The 22,555-nt window shown below is 38.7% G+C and overlaps 1 protein-coding gene across 7 annotated transcripts in view; it reads right to left on the reverse strand.

Annotated features, from left to right (window-relative positions):
- GRIA3 (glutamate ionotropic receptor AMPA type subunit 3) overlaps nt 1-22,555 on the reverse strand; it is a 483,327-nt gene that overhangs the window by 11,089 nt on the left and 449,683 nt on the right. For 5 of the 7 annotated variants that reach the window (XM_019657922.1, XM_019657921.1, XM_019657923.1 and 2 more), the window contains one exon: nt 14,579-14,826. In XM_019657922.1, the coding sequence (XP_019513467.1) occupies nt 14,579-14,826 (248 nt within the window). Of the gene's footprint in view, nt 1-13,901; nt 14,017-14,578; nt 14,827-22,555 lie in introns of all 7 variants that reach the window. The other 2 variants (XM_019657920.1, XM_019657924.1) reach the window with 1 other exon arrangement.

A 22,555-nucleotide genomic window follows, 5' to 3' on the forward strand; every position in this document is an offset into this window, starting at 1 on the left:
CCAGGCCACTTCTCCTTAGTCCTCCACCCCTTAAAGGATAAGGACTACAGTCAGAGCCACTGGCCAAGTGCAGGAAACCCTGTTGGTCCTAGGAATTTCTCTTAGAAATTTTATCAGCTATAAAATGGGAATAATAAACTGTACCCTGTCATCTTTCTAGAGCTAATAAATTTTAAATAAAGTGTCCCTTATAACTTTGGATAAAATATTAATTATATATATAAGGTGGCATACTTTTATTATGAGGAAATAAACTACTGTGTGTTCAGATTCATGTGAACAATACTGCTAATACTAGTACGTATTATTTTGAATGCCACTAATTTACAAGGAGGAAAAGCAGACATACTTATGTAGCTATGAACATGACATAAAATTTCTTTGCTTATTTTGGATAAGTTAGACCCACCAACATATCCGTCATTGACAAGATTTTCTAGAGTCACAGAGATCTGGCTTCTATCAGACCAAGTCCCCAAAGCCTATTTCCTTTCTTTCCTACTTTGCTGTTGAGAACAGAGGGACCATCTTATCTTGATATATTCTGAGAAATGTATCATCATTTGAAAATGATATGTAATTTCAGAGTACTTGAGATTTGAAAAACTATAAACCTTTAGTGTTCGGGAGGTGACACTTTCTCAGTTAGTGCAAGGCTTGGCAGCCAGAATATTTGCATTTTGTAACTCACCAGGAAATTGTGGCCCTTTTATACTTTAAACAAGTCCCTTCAATCAATGCTCAGAGACTTAGGCTTCTCAAATGCCAACCAGTTGCTTAGAATGTAAAGCAACAGAGGATACTCAAAACTTTAAGCCTATTTAAGATATTATTGGCGGGCTAGCTGAGTGGCTCAGTTGGTTAAGAGCTTGCTCAAGAGTTTGAGCTCTGAGCAACAGTGGTTCGATTCCCAGCCCAAGCTGAGCAGCCGCTGAGCTGCCAACAGGTGGCAGGATGGCTCAGCTTAAAAAAAAAAGATATTATTGGCAGTGAAAGTTAAATCTTAGGCTTTTAAAGGACAGACAGGTCATCTATGGCCCTGAGATCTCTGTTGTAACTGCCTACTCCTCTAATCCCCACTGTTGGGCTCCCTTCTCCCTCCTTTCCTCTTATTTTTTGCTTTATCACCACCACCTCTCCGCCAGTGCTATGCCTTATGCTAGGCACTGGCACCTGGGCTCAAGATTCTGGCACTTAGCTCAGATTGCAGGGAGGATGCTTTCCAATGGCATATGGGTGACCAACTCCATCAGGACCACAGGAAAAAGTACAAAGCATTTCCTTCTTCCTTTCTGTGCTTCTTATTTTCGTATTGCAAAATGATCAGCATCCTCATGCTGCTCTCTGACTAAGCTCTCACCAGCTCCTGTTCTCCCTCAAGAGACTATGTTCTTCAGATTACTTCATTCAATTTCCTCAGTATAGCTACTCTTATTAGACCTCAGGAATAAAGCAATCTGATTAAAGGCACTTACACTAAGGTTTAAATAGTGATCTCTGCCTAGAGATCCTGGGTTTTAAAAAAGTTTGTCGATGTCTGACTGACTTATTTCATTTAACATAATAGCCTCTAGGTCCATCCATATAGTTGCAAATGGTACGATTTCATTCTTCTTTATAGTGGAGTAATACTCCATTGTATAAATGTACCACAGTTTCTTTATCCAGTAGTCAACCAATGGGCATTTTGTTTGTTTCCAAGTCTTGACTATTGTAAATAGCGCTGCAATAAACACAGGAGTGCATATATTTTTTTAATGTAACTACAGTATTGCTACAGGGATATGAAAGACAGTTTGGGGAATATAATTAATAATGTTGTAAATAGTTTGTAGGGTGTCAGATGGTCACGTCTTGTTAGGGAGACCCCTTCATGGATGGTGTAGGGGCTTGATCACTGCACTGTACACCTGAAGCTGATGTTGTATAATACTGTATGTCAACTATAATTGAATATATGTATAGTCACAGGACGTGGAATATAGTGTGGAAGTGGCGTCAAGGGAATTGTAATAGATATATATGATATGGGGGAGGAGTGGAGTGGTGGATAGGGAGAGAGGGGTTGTCACTTTGAGAGGTAAATGTATAAGTATTGCACTGTGTTTCACATCTGAAACTAATTTAAAAAAATGTTTATTTCACAATACAAAAAAAAAGTTTGTCGCCTTTTACATGAGCTAGGTTGAAAGTGTGACATGGTAGCTTAGAGCAGTGGTTCTCAAAGTGTGGTTCAAGAACCCCTGGAGGATCCCTGCAACCATTTCATCAGAGGGTCTGTGAGGTCAAAACTATTTTTATAATAATACCAAGACATCCTTATCCTTCTCACTCTTATTCCCTAATGATGTACAGTGGAGATTCCTAAAGGCTGTATGACATGTGCTATCACAACAGATCGAATAAAACAGCAGAAGTGAGAACCCTAGTCTCTTATATTAAGCCAGAAATTAAAGAGATTTGCAAGAATGTAAGGCAATGCCACTCCTTGCTAATTTATTTTGTTTTGGAAAAATATAGTTATTTTTTATAAAAGTATGGTATTTATGTTAACATATATTAGATTTATTATTTTAAAATGAATTAATGAATATATTCTTTTAAAATTCTTGCATTTTAATTTCTTATATGCTAAATATTAATACATATAACACACATAAACCAAATTTTGAGGGGTTACCTATAAGTTTTAAGTGTATAAAGGGATCCTGGGGCAAAAATGTTTGAGAAGCTCTGGTTTTGGAGGAAGGAAGGTGTTTTCCTCTGCTGGCTCTATTCCGGGCTGCCACCATCCACTCTTGCCAAAACCAAGGCTCAGTATGTTAGCAATTTAGCACCTTAGTTCTGACAAATCATCTATCCCTGCCTTAGGCCATCCAGTGGATTCCACAGAATAGCTTGTAACTGCTCTCTACTCCCATGGCCTGCACAGTTAGAGTGGAGGTTACCTTAGAGCAATGGTATTCAAATGGGAGTGATTTTGTTCTCCAGGTGTTATTTGGCAATGTCTAGAGTCATTTTTCATGGTCACAGCTGGGTGGGGGAATTCTACAGGCACCTTGATTTCAGAGGCCAGGGATGCAGCTAAACACTCTACTATGCACAGTACAGCCCCCCACAATGGAGCTCCAAATGTCAATTGTATCAAGGTTGAGAAACCGTGCCTTAGGGCATCCAGACCTCATCTGATGTACCAGGACTTTAGAGAAATCTGAAATTATATGCTCTTAGAGGTTTAGTCTTTGATGGAAAAAAAAAACCCAGGGCTTATGAAATTTGGCAGGGACCCAATGTGCATTTGGGAACTTCTAAATAAAAATGAAAGAGAAAAAACATTTCAAGCAGCAGCACAGCCAAGGAACATGAAAGCTGTGATCAGAAATCACAGATAATACCACTTAACAAGGTTAGGATAGCTGCCAAGAAAAGAAAGTACTTTAAAATCCAAATCTCCTAGAATAGTATGTTGCTATGGGGTGGAGTACATTTCCAAGATGGCAGAGGAAAACTGCTGTAATTTTCTCTCTTACTGTATGTTAGTAGATGTATTGCCTAGCCCAATCCAAATCAACCAAATCTATTGACGCCCCCCTCACACACACACACACAATTTGGTAAAGGAAGTGGAATTACATGGGCATTTGGTCAATTTAAATGTCACTTTCTCCATGAGACCATTTTTTCTCCCTGCTCCAATATTTTCTCTCCCCTTCTTCTTTTACCTTGCCTAATTATTTCTGCCCATGTTTTGTAACTGTCACTACACTGTGTGCTTTTCAAGGGCAGTGACAATGGCTTATGGATTTGTATCCCCACTTAGAATAATGGTTCTCTAAATAAATATTTGTTGAATAGATAACTGTCTTGTAGAATTTTGTATTTCAGCTTAGTACTCACATAATTATTATAATTATTATTATTGGTCAAGTTTGATGATCACTCTAAGAAGGTAGATTTATGGTTTCTACTTTATAAGTAAAGTAATTGAAGTACAAATATGTTAAGCAATATACTCAAGCTTGCACAGCAAATTGTGGGACAGGCCAGAAGGCAAATTAATATGCCTCCAACTCTGTACTGTGCATTCTCCAATGGAACACACATAAGGGTAGCAGTTTGCCTTATTTTTGTTCTTTGGGCTTGGGCGTTCATAATGCATTTTTTTCTTTAGGGACCACCATACTCCAAATAACTATCAACCTAGCAAGGGCATATCTTGCAGCTGGGGCCTGTCACTCAGGTGTAGCAATATGTCTCCAGGGTAGTGTTTCAGAGCAATTACTGGTATCTCAGAGAATTACAAGTCAGACATATTTATTGTAGTCACCTCAATAGAGAACAGAAAGAATTAAACAAAGTAGTTCAGATTCTTATGTGGGAATTAGTTAGGCATATTTCTTCTGAAGGGCTTGCTATGAACTTTTTTGCTGAGTAGAGATCCTCCAAAGACAAATGCATGGGGTGACAAGCTTAGGGAGAAAACAGGAGAGGTTTGTGATGTAATTTCAGGGGTTCTGGGAATATTCCCCTGTCCAAAAATATTTTCCTTACTGATACCTAAAATTCCACCATGAGAACTGCACACCTTTAAGTTTGAGCAACATTCCTTGTTAAAATGCACAGCTTCCTGAGAGATGTAAAATGAAACAAGGAGTAACTGTTTACAAATGCCATCCTTGTTCCATTTTGTTTAAAAAAATGTTTGGGGGTGGGGTGGGGGGAAAGTGCAAAGTTCCCCTAAGAAGAAAATAGTTTACTGCACCTAAGTTATAAAAATGTATATGCATTATTGATCAGATTGAGAGGGTAAAAGCAAATGAGAATTAGATAGTCATTTAAAAGTATGGGAAGGTAGTGCTGACCTGTGGCAGGATGATAATTTTTGAGTGTGGGGAACAGTCATGAAATGGTGTCTTTTTTTAAAAATAGGGGTAGTAATGTAATTCATAGTGCCTTGAAAATGAGTTCTGCATTTGAAGAAAACAACTGGCTGATACATATTTCTGCGTATCTCTGCCATCTACACCTAGTAATTACTCAAATACAAAGGTCTGTGCTCACTAATCCAAGGCATCTAGCCACAGGTGGTGGTTGCCTAGGTTCCCAGCTCATTCCTGCAAGCCATTTCAAAGTTCAATGCTATTTTAGTGATGGCCAAGATTATACATGGAGACAGTTTTATGATACGAACACCATTTTTTTCCCTGTGAAAGTAGAAGCTGTATATTTTTTTAAAATGTAACTAAAATTTTGATATATTTCAAAAGAACTGTCCAATTTATTTTAAAATTTAAATTTCAGGATATACCTAAAATAGGTAGTTGGAACCATGTTGGATTCTTTCTTATGAACACAGAAATGTGAAGAGAGTAGTGTGAGGGTGCTGAGTTTCCCCATAGTGGAAAAGAGAAAAAATGGCCTTGAAAATTAATAACCAAGTTGATTTCTCTAAATAATGATCCTAGAAGGGTTGAGATAAGAATTTGTGCTATGGATATGGTGCTAGGTTTTAAAAATATAGGAACCCAGTATATAGCATGATTCACCCACTTGAGAGACTGTGGGACATATTTTGCTCTAAATGAGTTTACTTGTCCTTTATGAGCAGGGACACCTAAAAAGCAAATGTTTGTTTATTAAATGATGACAGAAGCACCCTTAGGAGAGATAGATATATGTGTAAATTTGTAGGTTATGGAGAAAGACAAGGAGATCACAGAGAAGTAAAATAAATATATGAGTAAGGATGTATTTGCATGTTTAATTAGAAACCTGCTCTAACAACCCAATAGCTGGATGATGGAAATGGAAACTTATCACAACCTAAGCTGGAAGCCCTCTCCTCACCTTATGTCTCATCCAAACCTCATTCCAAGTTACTAACAGTTGCTTCTTGGTACGTAGCGATTTTTTAAAAATAACTTTTTAGAATTACCTTCACTTCAGTGAAGGAAGGACAGCCATTCTCTGTTTTGCTGGCTTTTTTACTGAAGATATTTTAGGTTTCAATGATGACAAGTCAACTTTCCCAATAGGTCATGTGCTTTCCTTGCCATTTCTGGAGAACTCTTAGCATCACTTGGGAAATCACAGGCATGTAAAATAAGTCTTCACTTAACACCGTTGATAGGTTCTGTGACTTTCAGCAAAATGATGTATAACAAAACCAATTTTACCAAGGGTTAATTGATCTAAAAAAGAGTTAGGTTCCTACCACATCTCATTGTTATAATGAAATGATGTTGAATGAAATGACATTATTTGAGGACCTGCTGTACAGATAGGCAGATGCATACATCTCTGCCCAGGTAGGTCTTGATTTATTAAGTTGAGCCAGTTTATGAACAAGCAAGAGAAGATTCTTTGCTGGATGAAAGAATTTACTCTGAGGTCCTTTGTATTCTTTTCTGTAGGTTACCTAAGGATATGTGTAGTGAAAGGATTTACCTCTCCATATAATAGCTGCTTGTGGCTGTGGCAGTTCAAAATAGGCCTTAGACTACTCTAGTGTCTGCAGCCCTCTTTAAAAATTTCTACCCATTTATTTTCACAGGAGTTTCTGGAATGAAAGATTCTAGAAGAATGAGGGTTTATGCTATATCAATCCTTCTACCCTTGGAGAAAGCCTGAGCTTTCTCCACAACTGGGGATCATGCACATACTGGACTCTGGCCACCCGGGCAACCCTCATTTCACAGGGACAGCTACAATGATTTGCAGAGTTACGCAGTGCTTAGCTGTTAAAAACTCCCTCTGAGAGAGTATTTATATCTATGTAGTTCACACATGTAGCTCAAACTTATTTAACTCCTTGCTAATGAGATCATAATTTAATATAAGTGCAAAAAGCAAATTCAATAATGCATGCATCTAACATTAGGAGTTGAAAGCTGTGAATCATTTTACCAAGGGCCTAAGAATGCTAGTGATTGAAACCTATTGATGAGCATTTATGCTAGAGAAGCAGTCTCAGAAGTCACTTGTAGACATGTGGGTAAAGCCAGTGCATTACCAAAAAATTCAAAGTGATAAACTTCTTGATTCTACAAGTAGTGAATTTTCACTGATGGATTTCTGTCAAACTGGGACTTTGTCCAATTTCTCTCTCTAGAACACAAATCTAAAACCATTAGTGGTTGTGGACTTTCTCACACAACACAATTTGTCTGGGGAGACTTCTTACTTGATTTGTCCTTGACAGAGAGAAGGACCTCAGGGAAGATGTCCTACTAGAGAAGCTTAAAATGTGGCTGCTGATACTTTCCCAAGTACGTAATTGATATGATTCACTTGAAAACTTGGTTTTAAGATCCATTAAAAATTCAAACTATAAAATTTTGTTGGGTTTTATTACATATAAGTGTGCTTTCTTTATATCATCCCAATGGCACCAAGAAAGAGGCATAGACTGAGAATATAGAAACTGATCTTCACCAGAGATTGACATGACAAGTATTTATGAAGAGTTCATTCCCCTGACTCTTGGCAAAATAGCCATTCAGAGTTTAATCTGATAGGTGCCAGCATCCTCTTTTTCCCCCAATAGCTCTCCCTTGACCATGACCCATAGAAAAATAATCAGTTTAGCTTATACACCAAGAGATTGCAACAAATGGAGTCTATATATCAGATCTGAAAGCTGACTACAGGTTGTCATGTCAGGACACTTAACGCCTTCTTTTAGCAAGCATTCTAGCATTCACTTATTTGCATTTCCAGCAGTGATGCCAAACACGACACACTAGAAGAGTCAGTCTCTCCCCCTCATTCTATCTATCTCTATTTTTTCTAATGTAAAGTATACTATTGCTTTAGGTGTATATTTTGAGAAATATCTGCTTCAAGTCAAGATGAAATTAAGCTTTAAGGTGAATCTAATACTTGGACCACACTTTTGCCACCGCTGACCAATAGGGATTTGCCTCCTGTGCCAAGGACCAAATGCTATACTGCTCTCTAGAAAGTCAAAAGGGAATGGATTTCAATTGTTCTCCATAAAAGAAATTTGCTCCCACCCTGCTCCACCAACCTCAGCTCCCACCCTCATAGAATGTATTTCAATCATTTCAAATATTTCATGTTATTTTTCCATGGGCTATCCTATCTTTCAGTGATTGTGGTTCTATAAACTTCTTTCCAAATGAAAGACCAAATGGTCTTAGAGAGAGGAAAGGGCATAGATATAGAACATTTCATTCTGCCACTGCAACGGTGACTTTCCTCTTGGCAATTGTATAACAGCATTCTTACCTTCAGGCTTTTCACTCCTGCTGCTCTTTCTGTAGCTCTGGTGTTGGGCATTTGGTCATTATTTGTTAATAAGAAACACATTCAAGTTATCAGGATAACATGAAAAGCACAAAATCATGTTTTAATCATAGAAACCATTTAAGGCCACACAGTCAATTTTTTTAAAAATCACTAAAATGGGTTAATTAAAAAAAATTTCTTTCTGGATTACATTTTTCACCCGGTGGTAGAACTTATTCTTTAACACCATCTGGAAAAATCAATTATTTTGACAGTCACTGAGCTGGTTGGTTCAGTTCTTAAGGAAAAGAGGTCCCTTGCTTGAAGCAGCCACTTGAGAGAAAGTGAGCATTTGCTCTTGGGAGAAAGACATGAATAAGTTCAAGGAGCAAATTTAGTTACTACCAGAAAAGAAAACTGTCAGGTTCTTCATACTTCCAGGAGGCAGCACCAGTACAGAGACATGCAAACCAATGAAGAGCATAATATACTCACCCTACTCTTCAATCTCAAACCAGTCTTGATGATTCATAGGAACTTCTTCTAAGACCCAGGAAATGCCGTCGATCTGTAATGATTCTTGCCTACACACATAACAGTGTCAATAAGGAGTCATTGGGGTCCATCTTAACCCTGGGTATCCAAAAGTTGTACCTTTAGGGGTGGTTCCTGCCCTTAAAAGGTCCATCTTGTTGCAGGTAAAAGGCAGATGCAGATTCACATCTGTTATTCAAGGCCCAAGAATGTCAAATAATTCTGGGTGTGGAAGAGAAGTGGTTAAGAGACGGTAGAATAGGAGAGGAGAATTGTAGACATACATGGAAGAAGAAGAAATACACATAAAAGTGAGGATCTCATTTATATGTATGGGAAATACAGCATCACCTCATTCATCTGTGCACCACCAAATAGGAAGCTGAGGACATTTGGAAATGGGCTGTCCTAAAGTATAACTTATCACTATCTTTGAATAGAAGATTTGCTAAGCAAATGCATGAAATTAAAATAAATAATAAGATTGCTAGTAACAGGGAGGAGAATGTGTTTGAATTGCTTAAGAGAAAAAATTGTTTTAAGGTACTTTAAAAGCACCCGTGTGAAAGAAAACAATTTAAATTGCAAGCTTTTTTTTGAATTTATTAAAACAAGTTCCCTAAGCTTTTTCCTACCATTACTTTGGCAGTTTTAAACTAGTCCCTATACATATTTGAAGACAATAAAACTGCATTTCTCTTTCAATATTCCATAAATTATAATGATCATCCAACCATTTATTTTATTAATGAAAGTTTAACTGCATATTTCATCCTCATTCCTTACTTCCCTATATGCCTTACAAGTTAAGATACCTATTGTAAGTGGACACTGGAAGTCTATTTAAATCCCTGAGTAGAACTAAAGCCAGGGCAATTCTAGGGTGAGGTGAGTTAGAGTTCATAATGCCTTTTCCCTCCAGTCACAAATAGCTTTTTTCACTGAAGAGACCTCTTCTAGTAAGGTAGGGCTACACAGGGAAAGCTAAGCTGGTGCCCTTTATCCAAGATTAAAGAAATGAAGCAGAGGTTTTTTTTTTGGGGGGGGGTTAAGAACAATTTGAACGTTTGAGGTGATAGGCAGCTATGGAGAGAGGCTGACGTGTTATGTGGTAATTCAGCAGCTAAATCCCCATTCTGCTGTGATTTACAGAGACAGACTTTCATTGGTTGTGTCACAAACCTCTGGTGATCTGAGTTTATCACTGAAACAACCTACTGGCTCTTAATTTCTACATTTGCACACACATTGTAATAAAGCCCTAACACAAAAGGGTGATTTGTAGATTAAAAATTCCTAAACCACAACTCTAATTTCCATGATCCTTGCCTGTGCATTTACAGTCCATTAAGGAAGGATCAAGTCTGATTTGTTTAGGCCCTATTAGCCCAGGTTTAGGAAATTGATAAAGCCAAGCAGTGTTTTAACTCTAGCCTGTAGGACTGGTTCTGGGGCTACTTCAGTGACTGACCTTGTCTTAATTCCTTGTATTCAGAAAGCAAAATAAAATGATAAAATAAAATTAAATTAAATTAAATAAATATCTATTTCATTAGTTTAAGCATGTGCACATATAAAACAGCCTGAAAAGTTGCCGGTTCCTTCCATAGAATAGTAATTTTTTGAGAAAAGGCTTAGAATGTGTAATGTCTCATGCAGGGGGGTGGGGAGGAGTCAACAATTTAACATAATCGCCCATTTATCTTTACTTGAAGGTTGCAGGTGACAGACAGAGAGATAAGTAGTGCAGGTTTTTCTGCCTCTCCTGGCTTCAGAGATAATAGGAGTGGAAGCATTTCTGCAAAACTAAAAGCACTCATAAATGTCAGGCTTTATGATTAGTGTCATTTCTAGTAATCAGTCCTGAGGGCTGGAATGGTTTAAATATGCCATTTGCCTTGTAACTTGAGAATGAACCTGATTTTTATGGCAATATATCACATGCAATCAGATTCACATTGTTCATTGGATGGGTAGATGTGATAAACTGCTGTCTGCAATATTATCACAGGAGATGACCCTGAAAGTCTGCAGAGATTTGTGACAGCATTAGCTGTGTGGCCTTTTCAAAGTCACCGCCATCTCTGGGTCTCACTTTCTCTATGAGATGATAGTACATTCAACAGTCAATTGTCATGTTAACTGGGAACAAGATACAATAAAGAAGTAAAAGTATCAAACCATTTTACTAATGCAGTTAAACCTCACTGATTTGGACTAATGGGGAGGGATTGTCTGAATGAGTAAATTCTGAATTACAAAATCCTTTTGAAGAATGACAGTTTTATTACTTTAAGTCTATTTTGTAATTCAAACTCACTATAAAACATTGCCTTAGTGGAGGTTTCATGAACACTACTTTAGCAGTTAGATTTGTAATGAATATAATTATATCTAATAAATGCTTCCAACATTTGAAAAAAAGTTTGTCGTCTTAAGGAAAAATTCAACTGACAATCTAGTCCAAACTTCATTTGCTTAACAAACCTCTCTTGGCCACATCCCTGATAATATAAAGTTAGACTGTAAACTGGTCCCTGTCCAGTTTATCACAGCTTATAAATTACAGGGCTCCAAATTAATGAGGTTTCACTGCCTTTTCTACTTTCTTCTCCATTGATTTATTTTTGGCATTACCACTAAATAGTGGTAAAACAATCAAGTTCATCCCTTGCTCCTTATTTTTGCTCACTCTTGGAAAACAGCAGATTGCAAGAAGGAAGAAGGTAAACACAAGCTTCTTGGTAATTGAGAAATTAAATAAACAGTCGTCGGATATGCAGCACTGATCACACTATTTTCCATAGTTGAGAAAGGGGTTGACTTATTTCAAAAGGTTGGCTGGAGGAATGACTGAATAAAGTGATTTGACAGACACCTGGCAGGTAGCACTATGGTCAAAGAAGTTGAAAACAATTAGAATCTACTGAAATATTTTTCTATTTGTATATCAAAAACAGATAATCTGGAAATCGTGGGCTGGCAAAAAGTTACTTGATAACTTTGCAGTACTATCAGCTGAAAAAAAAAAGTTTGATTGCTGGTTGTCATTAGTAAATAGCTGGTCTAAAGTTTTAGGGGTCTTCGTGGCACCAAAACGTCTGAGTGAAAAGTAAAAATTCAGCCAAATGTGTGCAGATAAGTTTTTGTTTATGTAGCATCAAATATTTGGTTATTTGAAAACTTCTGGCCACTTTGCATCATGTGGATGTTTTAGAGTCATCTTGATACAGTTTATGGCTCCTTTTTAACCATGCTGAGTATGAATGATGAATTCCATAGAGCAATGTATACAATCCAGCTCAATTTTCTTTCTGCAACTCACTTCAGTGGAATAATTAGTTTCTCCATGGCCTGTTTTTATCACAAGAAAAAGACCAGGAAGAAGGTGCTAAATACTGTAGGCATCAGGTTAGCCACTGCAAAACTCAAATGTGCTAAAAGCTTGGCTAAACTGTCAATGTCATTAGTTCATACTGGTGCAAGAGGAAATTATTGTTTTTTGAAACATATTAAAACCTTGACTAATTGGAATCCATATGGGATAAATCAAATTTTCAATAAGAATACTCATTTTGTTTCATTCTTGGCTAATAACATTTTTTTCTCAAAATGCTTGTATCCACTTTCTCGCCTCAGGAAAACAGCGTTTAATGTTTGAGGGTCAATCCAGATGGAGAGAAGATAAAGGAGACAGAGCTGAATGTGACCTAACCACAGGATATCTCTTGGCAAGTGATTTTCTAAAAAAATCAATTCCTTGCAGTCTTCTCTTTTAGTACTATTGCTGCTTTCTCATCAATATGGGTACTGAAGGGGGTGAGTCAGTTCAATTAATTGGGGTACTGGTTAGGTGCGTTCTGGTTAATCAAGGCTTTACAACCAAAGACCTTGTCAGTGCTTGGTAACATATGTGCTAAAGAAATGTTTCATTAAATTTATTTCTTTGAAAGTGCTCTGTACCAGTGTTTCCAAACCCATGTTATACTGCAGACTGACAAACTAACTTTTCTGTCAGGATCCTGAGGAATGGAGAGGAGCAGAGGTGTAACCATTGTCTGTGAAGGAGAAAAGTTTTGGCTTTGCCTATTTGTTGGTCTGTGATTGGGAAACACTTTTCTTCACCTTAAGATGCCATGGATTCTTGGTCATACAAGAACCGATCATGCTTCAATATAATTCTCATGTCTTTGGGTCATAGAGGTTTCTGTTTTCAGTCCTCTCCTGTACTTACCCAGTGTGCCTTTCCATCACTTGGTATCATGGCTTCTGAGCTTGCCCCTATTTCTTTTTTCTTGGATGAAGCTTATACATTCGTATTGGCCCCAAAGAGCATTAAGGAACCAAAGTAATGCCAAGTTAGATGGTTTTCTCATGGTAGCAGCCTGGATAACAATTTGACCTACCTGAACCAAGAACATGGCTAAGGAGAAGTCAAATCAAGTATTCATACATATGGAGGATCACAATTAGGCGATGCACTTGTTTCAATATACAAAATGTCTTTGCAAAGTCTATATATGGGGTGGCCTATTGAAGAAAGACCCCATTTAACTTGAAACTGAGCTTGTTCTTTGGATTTCAAGTTAAATGGGGCCAGCTTATCTAGGCCATCACATATAGAGAACAACATCTCATCACGAAAACACATAATTGAAGAAGCCAACTCTAATCAACTAACCAACCTCTGTGCGCAACATCATGCCTTAAGAAAAAAAAAAGCTATAACCTGACTTTTTAATAGATGGATTTGATTTCTTATACCACTCAACTGAGGCAGGCGGGGACAGTCTTAAAGAAAGCCTTGGGCTCTTGACAGCCTAGGGCAGTGAAACCCATACCATGGCCTTCATAAGGCAACCAGTCTAGTATGTGAGGGGAGGGAAAGGGTGTGGATAGGGAGCCTCTGTCTGGGAGTTTAAGAAGGGACTCAAGTTAGATCAAAAATGCGGGCAGTGCCCAGAAGTCTTTCTGGTTCCCAAAGCTGCCAGGCAGGCGAATAACCTGGTCATTCCACTTTATGTGTGAGTCTTGTGCTCTCTCCTCAATAATAAGATAACAGTCTTGCCGATTACTCGTCACTAAGGGTACCCGGTTGTGGTGACATTGAGGCTGACCTTGGAGTCACCGCCCCCGCTGCCGCACTCTCCTTTGTCGTACCACCATTTGTTTTTCAATTTGTCCAAGAGGCCTTGCTCATTCAGTTTTAATACTGCCAGGTTAACAGCATTTCTTGAAACGATAAAACATAACTTGTAAGAAAATGCACAAATGCTTAGGAAATCGTTAACGTATAAAAAAGGAGCACAAGAGGACAAATTGGCTAAATTTCACAGAACGTGGAGCTATAAAAATGTCTGTACAGCAAATACAGGGTTAAATATTGGAAGGTGGCATGGAGGATAACATTTGCTCAAAACTGAAGTGTGCGGGATGGGGAAATTGTCTTTGAGAAAAAAAAGTAACAAGAACACCACATCCATGCAATTAACATTTGTCACATATGGCACCATAACTTGGCTTTTACCATTTAAATTGAAAAAGCCATTGAACTGTAAAATTAAAACAGCAACAAACAGTCAGAGAGGACAACACAGAGAGAGAACATTAAAAAAATGGATGCATTAAATAGATGAAACCATAATTTACCGTCTTATTTAACTCCATGGAATATTGTAGGTTTTAAATTTTTAAACGTTACCTCAAAATCCACAAGAAAGAAAATGACAACAAAATGCATCAGGGTAGGTGGAATACTATAACAACATGGATATTGTTATATTATTCCACCCACCTTAATGCTGAGCCTTTAGGTGTTGCCACACCATAGCCTTTGGAATCCAGATTTCCACCAACTTTCATCGTATCACACGGTTTTCTCTGCTCAATGTACTCATTCATGGTTGACTCCAACAGGAAGGCGAACTTTCCCTTGGACTTCCGCACTCGGGCCACGCCGTCTGCTGTTGTTTTGGTAAACACAGATGGCTCTGCTGATTTCATGTAAGACCACATTTTCTCATAGACAGCAATTTTGGACCTCTGCAACAGAGATAAGAATCCTTACAGCTACCATATTTATAACTGCAAGAGGCCCCAGTGCAGTGGTTTTCAAACATTTGTTTATTGCCATCAATATTAAGAAAAACATGTTAGGGTCAGCCGGGTGGTACAGTTGGTTAAGAGTGCAAGCTCTGAGCAACAGGGTCACCACTTCAATTTCCACGTTGGGCCAGTGAGCTGCACCCACGCTGAGCTTCTGCTGAGCTGCCAACGGGCGGCTGAATGACTCAGCTGGTGAGAGTGTATGCTCTTAACAACAAGGTTGCCAGTTTGACTTTCACTTTAGATGGTGGGCTGCACCTTCCCCCGCCCCCCCAGCAACTAGGCTGAAATTGGTAACTGGACTTGGAGCTGAGCTTGTGCCCTTCACAACTATGATTGAAGGAGAACAACTTGACCTGGAACTGATGGGTCCTGGAAAAACACAATGTTCCCTTTCACCAATTTCCCAACACTGTTTCCTTCCCCAATTGCCCAATAAAATCTTAAAAAAAGAAAGAAAGAAAAACATGTTACACTGCAACCCAGTAGATACATTCATACATAGGAGTATGTAAACATGGTTTCAATAGATTTCTGAATCTATTCATCCTTACAATGGGTGATGTTCTCTGATATTTCTATTCTATTCTAATTTGCTTTAAAATGCTGATCAGGTGATCCACTAAATTGATGTCATGACTCCACTAATTGGTTACAATGTAGTTTCAAAAACACTTTCTTAGTTCAATCTTTGTCTCAATGCAGAAATCTCCCTTACAATATCCTGTTAAATGATTATCCTTTACCTACCTGAAAAAAAAGCCATTGAAAGGGAATCTATTTCCTTTTAGCCAGCCCACTCCAGCATGGGGTATTAATTATTATAAGAAAACATTTTCTTATTCTGAGCTGAAATTTGGTTCCCTATAACTCTCACCCTTTAGTACTATCTGCTAGAGCTACACAAAGCAATCCTGTTCCTTCTATGACATGATCATACTTCACATATTGCAAGGCTGTTATTATGTCCCCTCCTTCTCTTTTCATCAGGCTAACTTCACCTACACCTAATACTATTTCCAGAACCCTCACAATTTTGGTCTTTCTCCCATAGCCACATTCTAGTTAGCAATGTCTCTTAAATTGGTGTGTCTAAAAATAAACATAAAGCCCTAGATATATGATAAGGACAGAATAAAAATGAAAACTGCTTTTTGTCAGTAGAGCATTATTTTCTATCACTACTTCCTGGGTTTGCATTAAGATATTTAGCCTTTCATCCATCCTTTCCACAAGTGTAAAGCACTCTACTGGAGGTGTGAAGAATATCAGAATGACTAGAGTGCCTTGCTCAACTCAGTTTGAGGCCAGATCAAAACTATTCTTTCTACCAAGTCAAGTTTCCTTCATTTTTACTTTTTGATTTTGAATTTAATTAAATTCCATTACATTTTATCTCAATTGAGGTGGTCCTTAGAACATGTACTAAATGCTTGTAGCTCTATGTTAGGTATTCTGGAGAATATAAAGGAGGCATGGTCTCAATGACTCCATTACTTTCAATTGAGTTGGGAGCTAGGTCCTGAGGAGTGAACTCTAGAGAAAAAATATAAAGTAATATTTGACCAGAGCTGAGACAGTATGGTACAAACTACAAACTTATGCCATATTTTCAAGTGTCCTTTTATGGGGTTTCCTGGACCCCATTGTAGCCTTTTTGATTGTTTATTTATTTGCTCTTCTCTGGATTTTGGCCAGCTACATTGAATCTTTTTTGAGGCATGCTTGGATCTACTCAAATAATTCCAGAGGTCTGGAACTCCCAGAGCTATCACCATGGAAACTACATATTGTATTCATGACAATCAGACCTTTACTGAGTCAACGGAAACTGTTCACTGAATGGGAACATAAAGAACAGGAAAAAGCCTGTATGGCTGAAGCCAAATGAGCAAAAGATAATGTGGTAGGAAATGAGCTTAGGAGAATAATCAGAGGCCAGTTCTTGGGCCCTGTATGTAGTGGTAAAATGTTTGGAATTATTCTACATGTGTTAAGAAACTACTGGAAAATTTTGAGACATGTGTGATAAGATCTGAATTAAAATTTTAAAATGTTACTCTAGCTGCTGTATGGAGAACAGACTAAGGTGGGACAAAGTGGAAATAAGAAGATTGGTTAGGCTAGTCTTCTAATAGTCCAGGGGAGAGAGAGTTGTGGCATGAACTAGGCTGGGAGAAATGGAGGTGGAGAGAAGAGGTTGGATTCAAGATATATTTTAGGGAGAAAGTAAACAAGTCTTGCTGTTGGACATCTTCATCTTATGGTTCTATAGACACATTCAGATTAAACATTGCTAAACCAAATTTATTATCTTCCTTGTAAAGACTATCTCTTACTAAATTCTATCAGTAAAGCACCTAACATTCAAGCTAGAAAGTTTGGTTTTTATTCCTTCTTCAGCCTCTCATTATTCCATGTTTATTCTAACAGAAATGCCTGTAGGATCTGTCCTTTTGTCTTTTTCATTCTCATTATCTTTGCCTTAGGGCAGGCTCACATCAGTTTTTGGTCTGCACTACATTATCACCTAACTGATCTACTGGTTTCAGCTCTCCAATGTATCCTCCAGTGATCTTTCCAAAGTGTAAATCTTTTCAAGTTACTTCATTGTTTAAAATTATCTGATAGTTCCCAAATACCTACAGGACAAAATCCAATTTCTTGTGTATGATATTCAAGCATCTTTATGATTTTGGCTATGCTCTCCTTTGATCTGGTCATACTGGGCTACTCACTGTTCACTGAAATATACTACATAATTTCACATCTTATGCCTTTGGTTATCCTTTTGCTTCTTCTTGAATTATTCCTATTCATCCTACAAGATCCAGAGGAAATATCATGTCTTCTGTGAAATCTTTTTTCACTCATTTCTGTCTTCACAGATGTGCTTTCTTGGCTTTTCTTTCAAAGCACTTTGCTGATAGCTTTGCTATAGAGCTTACTATATTGCATTAAGATGAGTTGGCTATATGTCTGTCTTCCCCCATGTTACTGGTGTTCTTGAGGACAAAGTCTATGCCTGATATATTTTGGTAGCCCTCTTGGCAGCCAGCGCAATGCCTGATACATGACACTCAAGATATATTTACTTAAAAACTGAAGCTTAAGCCTGATCAAGGTGACAACTAGGTTGTTGGTCAAAGATATCAGGAGGTTGGTGAAAATGGCTACCAGGACTAGTTTTATAGCATTGTAAAAATTCTAGAGCTGAAGCTACTCTAAAGATCATTGGTTCCAATTCCCAGCGAAACCAATCAGGATATATGCCTTATAATCCATTTTTTTTGCCATTTAGCCTGCTTCTAATGTTCACACCAATAACTCCCCCTAATAATCAAGGCTTTCTAAGATTGAAATCTCACCCACTGACAATTATGTTCATTTCATATTGCATTATCCTCATCTGGTATACTAAACAATGTCTAAGCATCATAATGAAATACATTTTCAATGACTTTATTTTATTTCAGTAGGAATTTCTTAGCTGCTCAAAGAATTTAAAAAATAGGAAATAATTCAGATTTTTGGTCAAGATGGCAGAGTACGTAAATGCTGTGTTTGCCTCCTCTCACAACAACATCAAAACTACAACTAAACTACAGAACAACCATTAATGAGAATTGTCTGAAATCTAGCTGGACAGAAAGTCCTACAACTAAGGATATACAGAAGAAGCCACCTTGAGACTATTAGGAGGGTCAGAGATGTGGAATGAGGCTGGACCTACACCAAATGTGGTGGTTAAAAATCAGGAGAGATGTATTGGCTGCAGAGGTCCTCCTGAAGAGTGAGGGGTCCCAACCCCACACCTGGCACCCCTGCCTAGGGTTCAAGTGCTGGGAAGAGACTAACTTACTGATGGACTCACTTGCTCTGAGCTCCAGCAGAGGAGCAGCAGATCAAAAGGCACCAGGAACATACAGGGGGAGGTGGGGAATTGAATTGTCTGTCTTCAGGATGAGAGCTGGAGGGGCAGCTTTCTCCCAGACAGAAGGACTGGCAGAATATATTATTTCTTTGTTGAGTCTTCTCTCCTCCTGGTGTGCCAACCCAGGTGGCTGCCATATCTGAGTCTCTAACACTGTTTGCCCCACTCTGGTGATTCTGAGACCCCTCTTTACTTAACTTGTGGAACCACTCAAGTTGCTTCCAGTGGCTTTTACATACAAATGGCCTGTCTTGGCTCAAGCTGTGGGCTTTTTGAAAATCTCTCAAAGGCGCATAAAACCCAAAGAAGAAGCATCTGGCCTCAATGGACCCCCCCCATACCTCTTGCTGAGCATCCCCAAGCCTGGCACTAGCAGCAAGGTCCTTGGTTCATGGTTTGGCATCTCAAGGCACCTCCAAGCCCAGTGCAGGTGGCTGTCATCTACAGATTGCTTTGGGGCTCATTCCAGGTGGCCCTGGGTGGGGAGCAGGCTGTGGCTGAACTTGGCCAGCAGTGGGGCCCATCCCAAGAGGCCCTGGAGCCAGTGAGCTTGGTGGCCAGCTTTGGACCAAGCCAGGATACCACCCACTGCCTCCATGGGCAACATTGCCAAAGAGCAGACTGAGCAGGCACCAGCCCTGCTAAAGGGAATCCTGCTCCATAGGGTCAGCCCCTGCACAATAGGTCCTGCACTGTAGTCACAGCCAGTCCTCACAACGGATCAGCCCAAGGGTAAATCCTTTCAATTGATGTGCAAACAGCAACCAAAATTCAATTACAATGGGAGGGTATGCACAACCCACACATGGGACACATCTGGAGCACATGGCTCAGATGACCAGGAAGGCTGCCACTGGGCTCCACAGGATACCTACTACATAAGGCCCCTCCACTGAGACCAGACAACATAGGAGCTCTACTTAATACATAGAAACAAACACAGGGAGGCAACCAAAATGGGGAGACAAAGAAACATGCCCCAAATGAAAGAACAGAACAAAGTTCCAGAATAAGGACAGATAAAATGAAGAAAAGTAATCTACTGGACCCACAGTTCAAAACTCTGGTTATAAGGATGCTCAACCTAGGGGAAGAGTTGATGAAATCAGTGAAAACTTAAAAAGGTAAGAAACATAAAAACAAAGATAGAAAACATGAAAAGGATTCAGTCAGAACTGAAGAGTACAATAACTGAAATAAAAAATACATTAGAGGGGATCAACAGTGGAGTAGATGAAGCTGAGGATTAAATCAGAGCAAATTAGAAGTTAAGGTAGCAGAAAACACCCAGTCAGAACAGCAAAAAGAAAGAATAAAAAAAATGAAGACAGTTTAAGGGACACCCTGGACAACTTCAAGTGTAACAACATTCTCACCATTGGGGTATCAGAAGGAGAAGACAGAAAACAAGGAATTGATAACCGATTTAAAGAACTAATTACAGAAAAGCTCTCTAACCTGGTGAAGGAAATGGACATACAAACCCAGAAAGCACAGAGAGTCCCAAACAAGATGATCCCAAAGAAGTCCTCACCAAGACACATTAAAATTAAACTCCAAGGTTAAAGACAAAGAGAGACTCTGGAAAGCAGCAAGAGAAAAACAGTTTGTTACCTGCAAGGGAGCTCCCAATAAGACTGTCAGCTGATATCTCATCAGAAACTTTTCAGGCCGGAAGGGATTGGCACAAAACATTCAAAGTGATGAAAAGCAAGGATCTACAATCAAGATCACTCTACTCAGGAAAGCTATAATTTAGAACTGAAGGCTAGATAAAGAGTTTCCCAGATAAGAAAGAGCTAAAGGAGTTCATTGACACCAAACAAGTATTACAAGAAATGTTAAAGGAACTTCTTTAAGAAGAAGAAAAAAATAGAAGATAAGAATAATAAAATGGCAATAACTACATATCTACCAACAATTACTTTAAATGTAAATGGATTAAATGTTTCAATCAAAAGATAGTCTGGGTGTTGGCCAGGTGGCTCGGTTGGTTAGCATGCATACTCTGAGCAACCGGGTTGTCGGTTCGATTCTCACATGGGCCAGTGAGCTGTGCCCTTTGCAACTAGATTGAAGAAAATGAACTTGAGCTGATCTGCTGCTGAGCTGCTGGTGGGCAGCCAGATGGCTCAGTTGGTTAGAGCATGTGCTCTTAACAACAAGGTTGCTGGTTCAACTCCCACATAGGACGGTGGGCTGCACCCCCCACAACTAGATTGAAAACGGTGACTGGACTTGGAGCTGATGGGTCCTGGAAAAAACCCATTGTTCCCCAATACAATTTTTAATAACAATAATAATTTTTTAAAAAGATAGTTTGGTAGAATGAATAAAAAACAACACCCTTACATATGCTGCCTACAAAAGACTCACTTCAGATAGAAAGACACACACAGACTGAAAGTAAAGGGATGGAAAAAAATATTTCATGAAAAATGGGGAAAAACAACAACAACAAAAAACTGGAGTAGCAATACTTATACCAGACAAAATAGACTTAAAATGAAGGCTATAACAAGAGACAAAGAAGGGCCCAGTAATCCCACTCCTGGGTATTTATCCATAGAGTCCCAAAACACTACTTTGAAGGGACATGTGCATCCAATATGTTCATTGCAACATTGTTTACAATAGCCAAGATATAGAGGCAACCTGGGTGTACGTCAATGAATAAAGAAGAGGTGGTATATATATATACAATGGAATGTTACTCAGTCATAAAAAATGAAATCTTGCCATCTATAATAACATGGATGGACATAGAGGTTATTGTGCTGAGTGGAGTCAGACAGAGAAAGAAAAATGCCATATCACTTATATGAGAAATCCGAAGAACAAAGTAAACAAAACAGAAACAAACTAATAGATACAGAGATGGCTGCCAGCTGGGTGGGGGGTTTAGGGGTGGGCAAAAAAGGTGAAGGGATTAAGAAATACAAATTGGTAGTTACAAAATAGTCATGGGGAGGGCCGGCCAAGTGACTCATTGGTTAAGGGTAGACTTGGGAACGCGAGCTCTGAGCAGCAGGGCTGCCAGTTCAGATCTCACATGGGCCAGTGACACTGCCCTCTACAGCTAAGATGGTGAACAACAGCTCGACCTGGAGCTGGGCTGCTGTAGTTGCCGGCGACAGCATAGGCTGCAGTGAGGCTGCAGTGGGCTGCCATAAGTTACTGTGAGTGGCTGGCAGACAGTGTGAGATGCAGTGAGCCGCTGTGAGCGGATGTCCAATGGCCGGTGACTGATCTGCCTCAGCCGGAAAGAGCACAATGATCACAATACCAACATGGGCCAGTGAAGCAATGTACTCCACAACTAGACTGAAGAACCAAAGCACAGCAACTTGTCTGTTCTCCTTCCCCTATTCCCCAATGCTGTTCCCTCCCCCAATTCCCCCCAAAAATCTTTTAAAAAGAAATATATATATATATATATATATATATATATATATATATAGTCATGTGGATGTAAAGTATAGCCTAAAGAACATAGTCAATAATATTGTAATAACTGTGTATGCTGTCAGATGGGTAGTCGATTTATCAAGCTGATCACTTCATAAGTTACATAAATGTCTAATTACTATGTTGTACACCTGAAACCAGTATAATATTGTATGTCATCTGTAATTGAAACATAAAACAATTATTAAAAATAGTAAATAATTCAGATGCATAGAAAGACATAAAAATATAATGGAAGAACACCTGTATACCTCCCACAAAACT

The sequence above is a fragment of the Hipposideros armiger genome, unplaced genomic scaffold (assembly GCF_001890085.2).
Source record: "Hipposideros armiger isolate ML-2016 unplaced genomic scaffold, ASM189008v1 scaffold_281, whole genome shotgun sequence".
Lineage (NCBI taxonomy): Eukaryota > Metazoa > Chordata > Mammalia > Chiroptera > Hipposideridae > Hipposideros > Hipposideros armiger.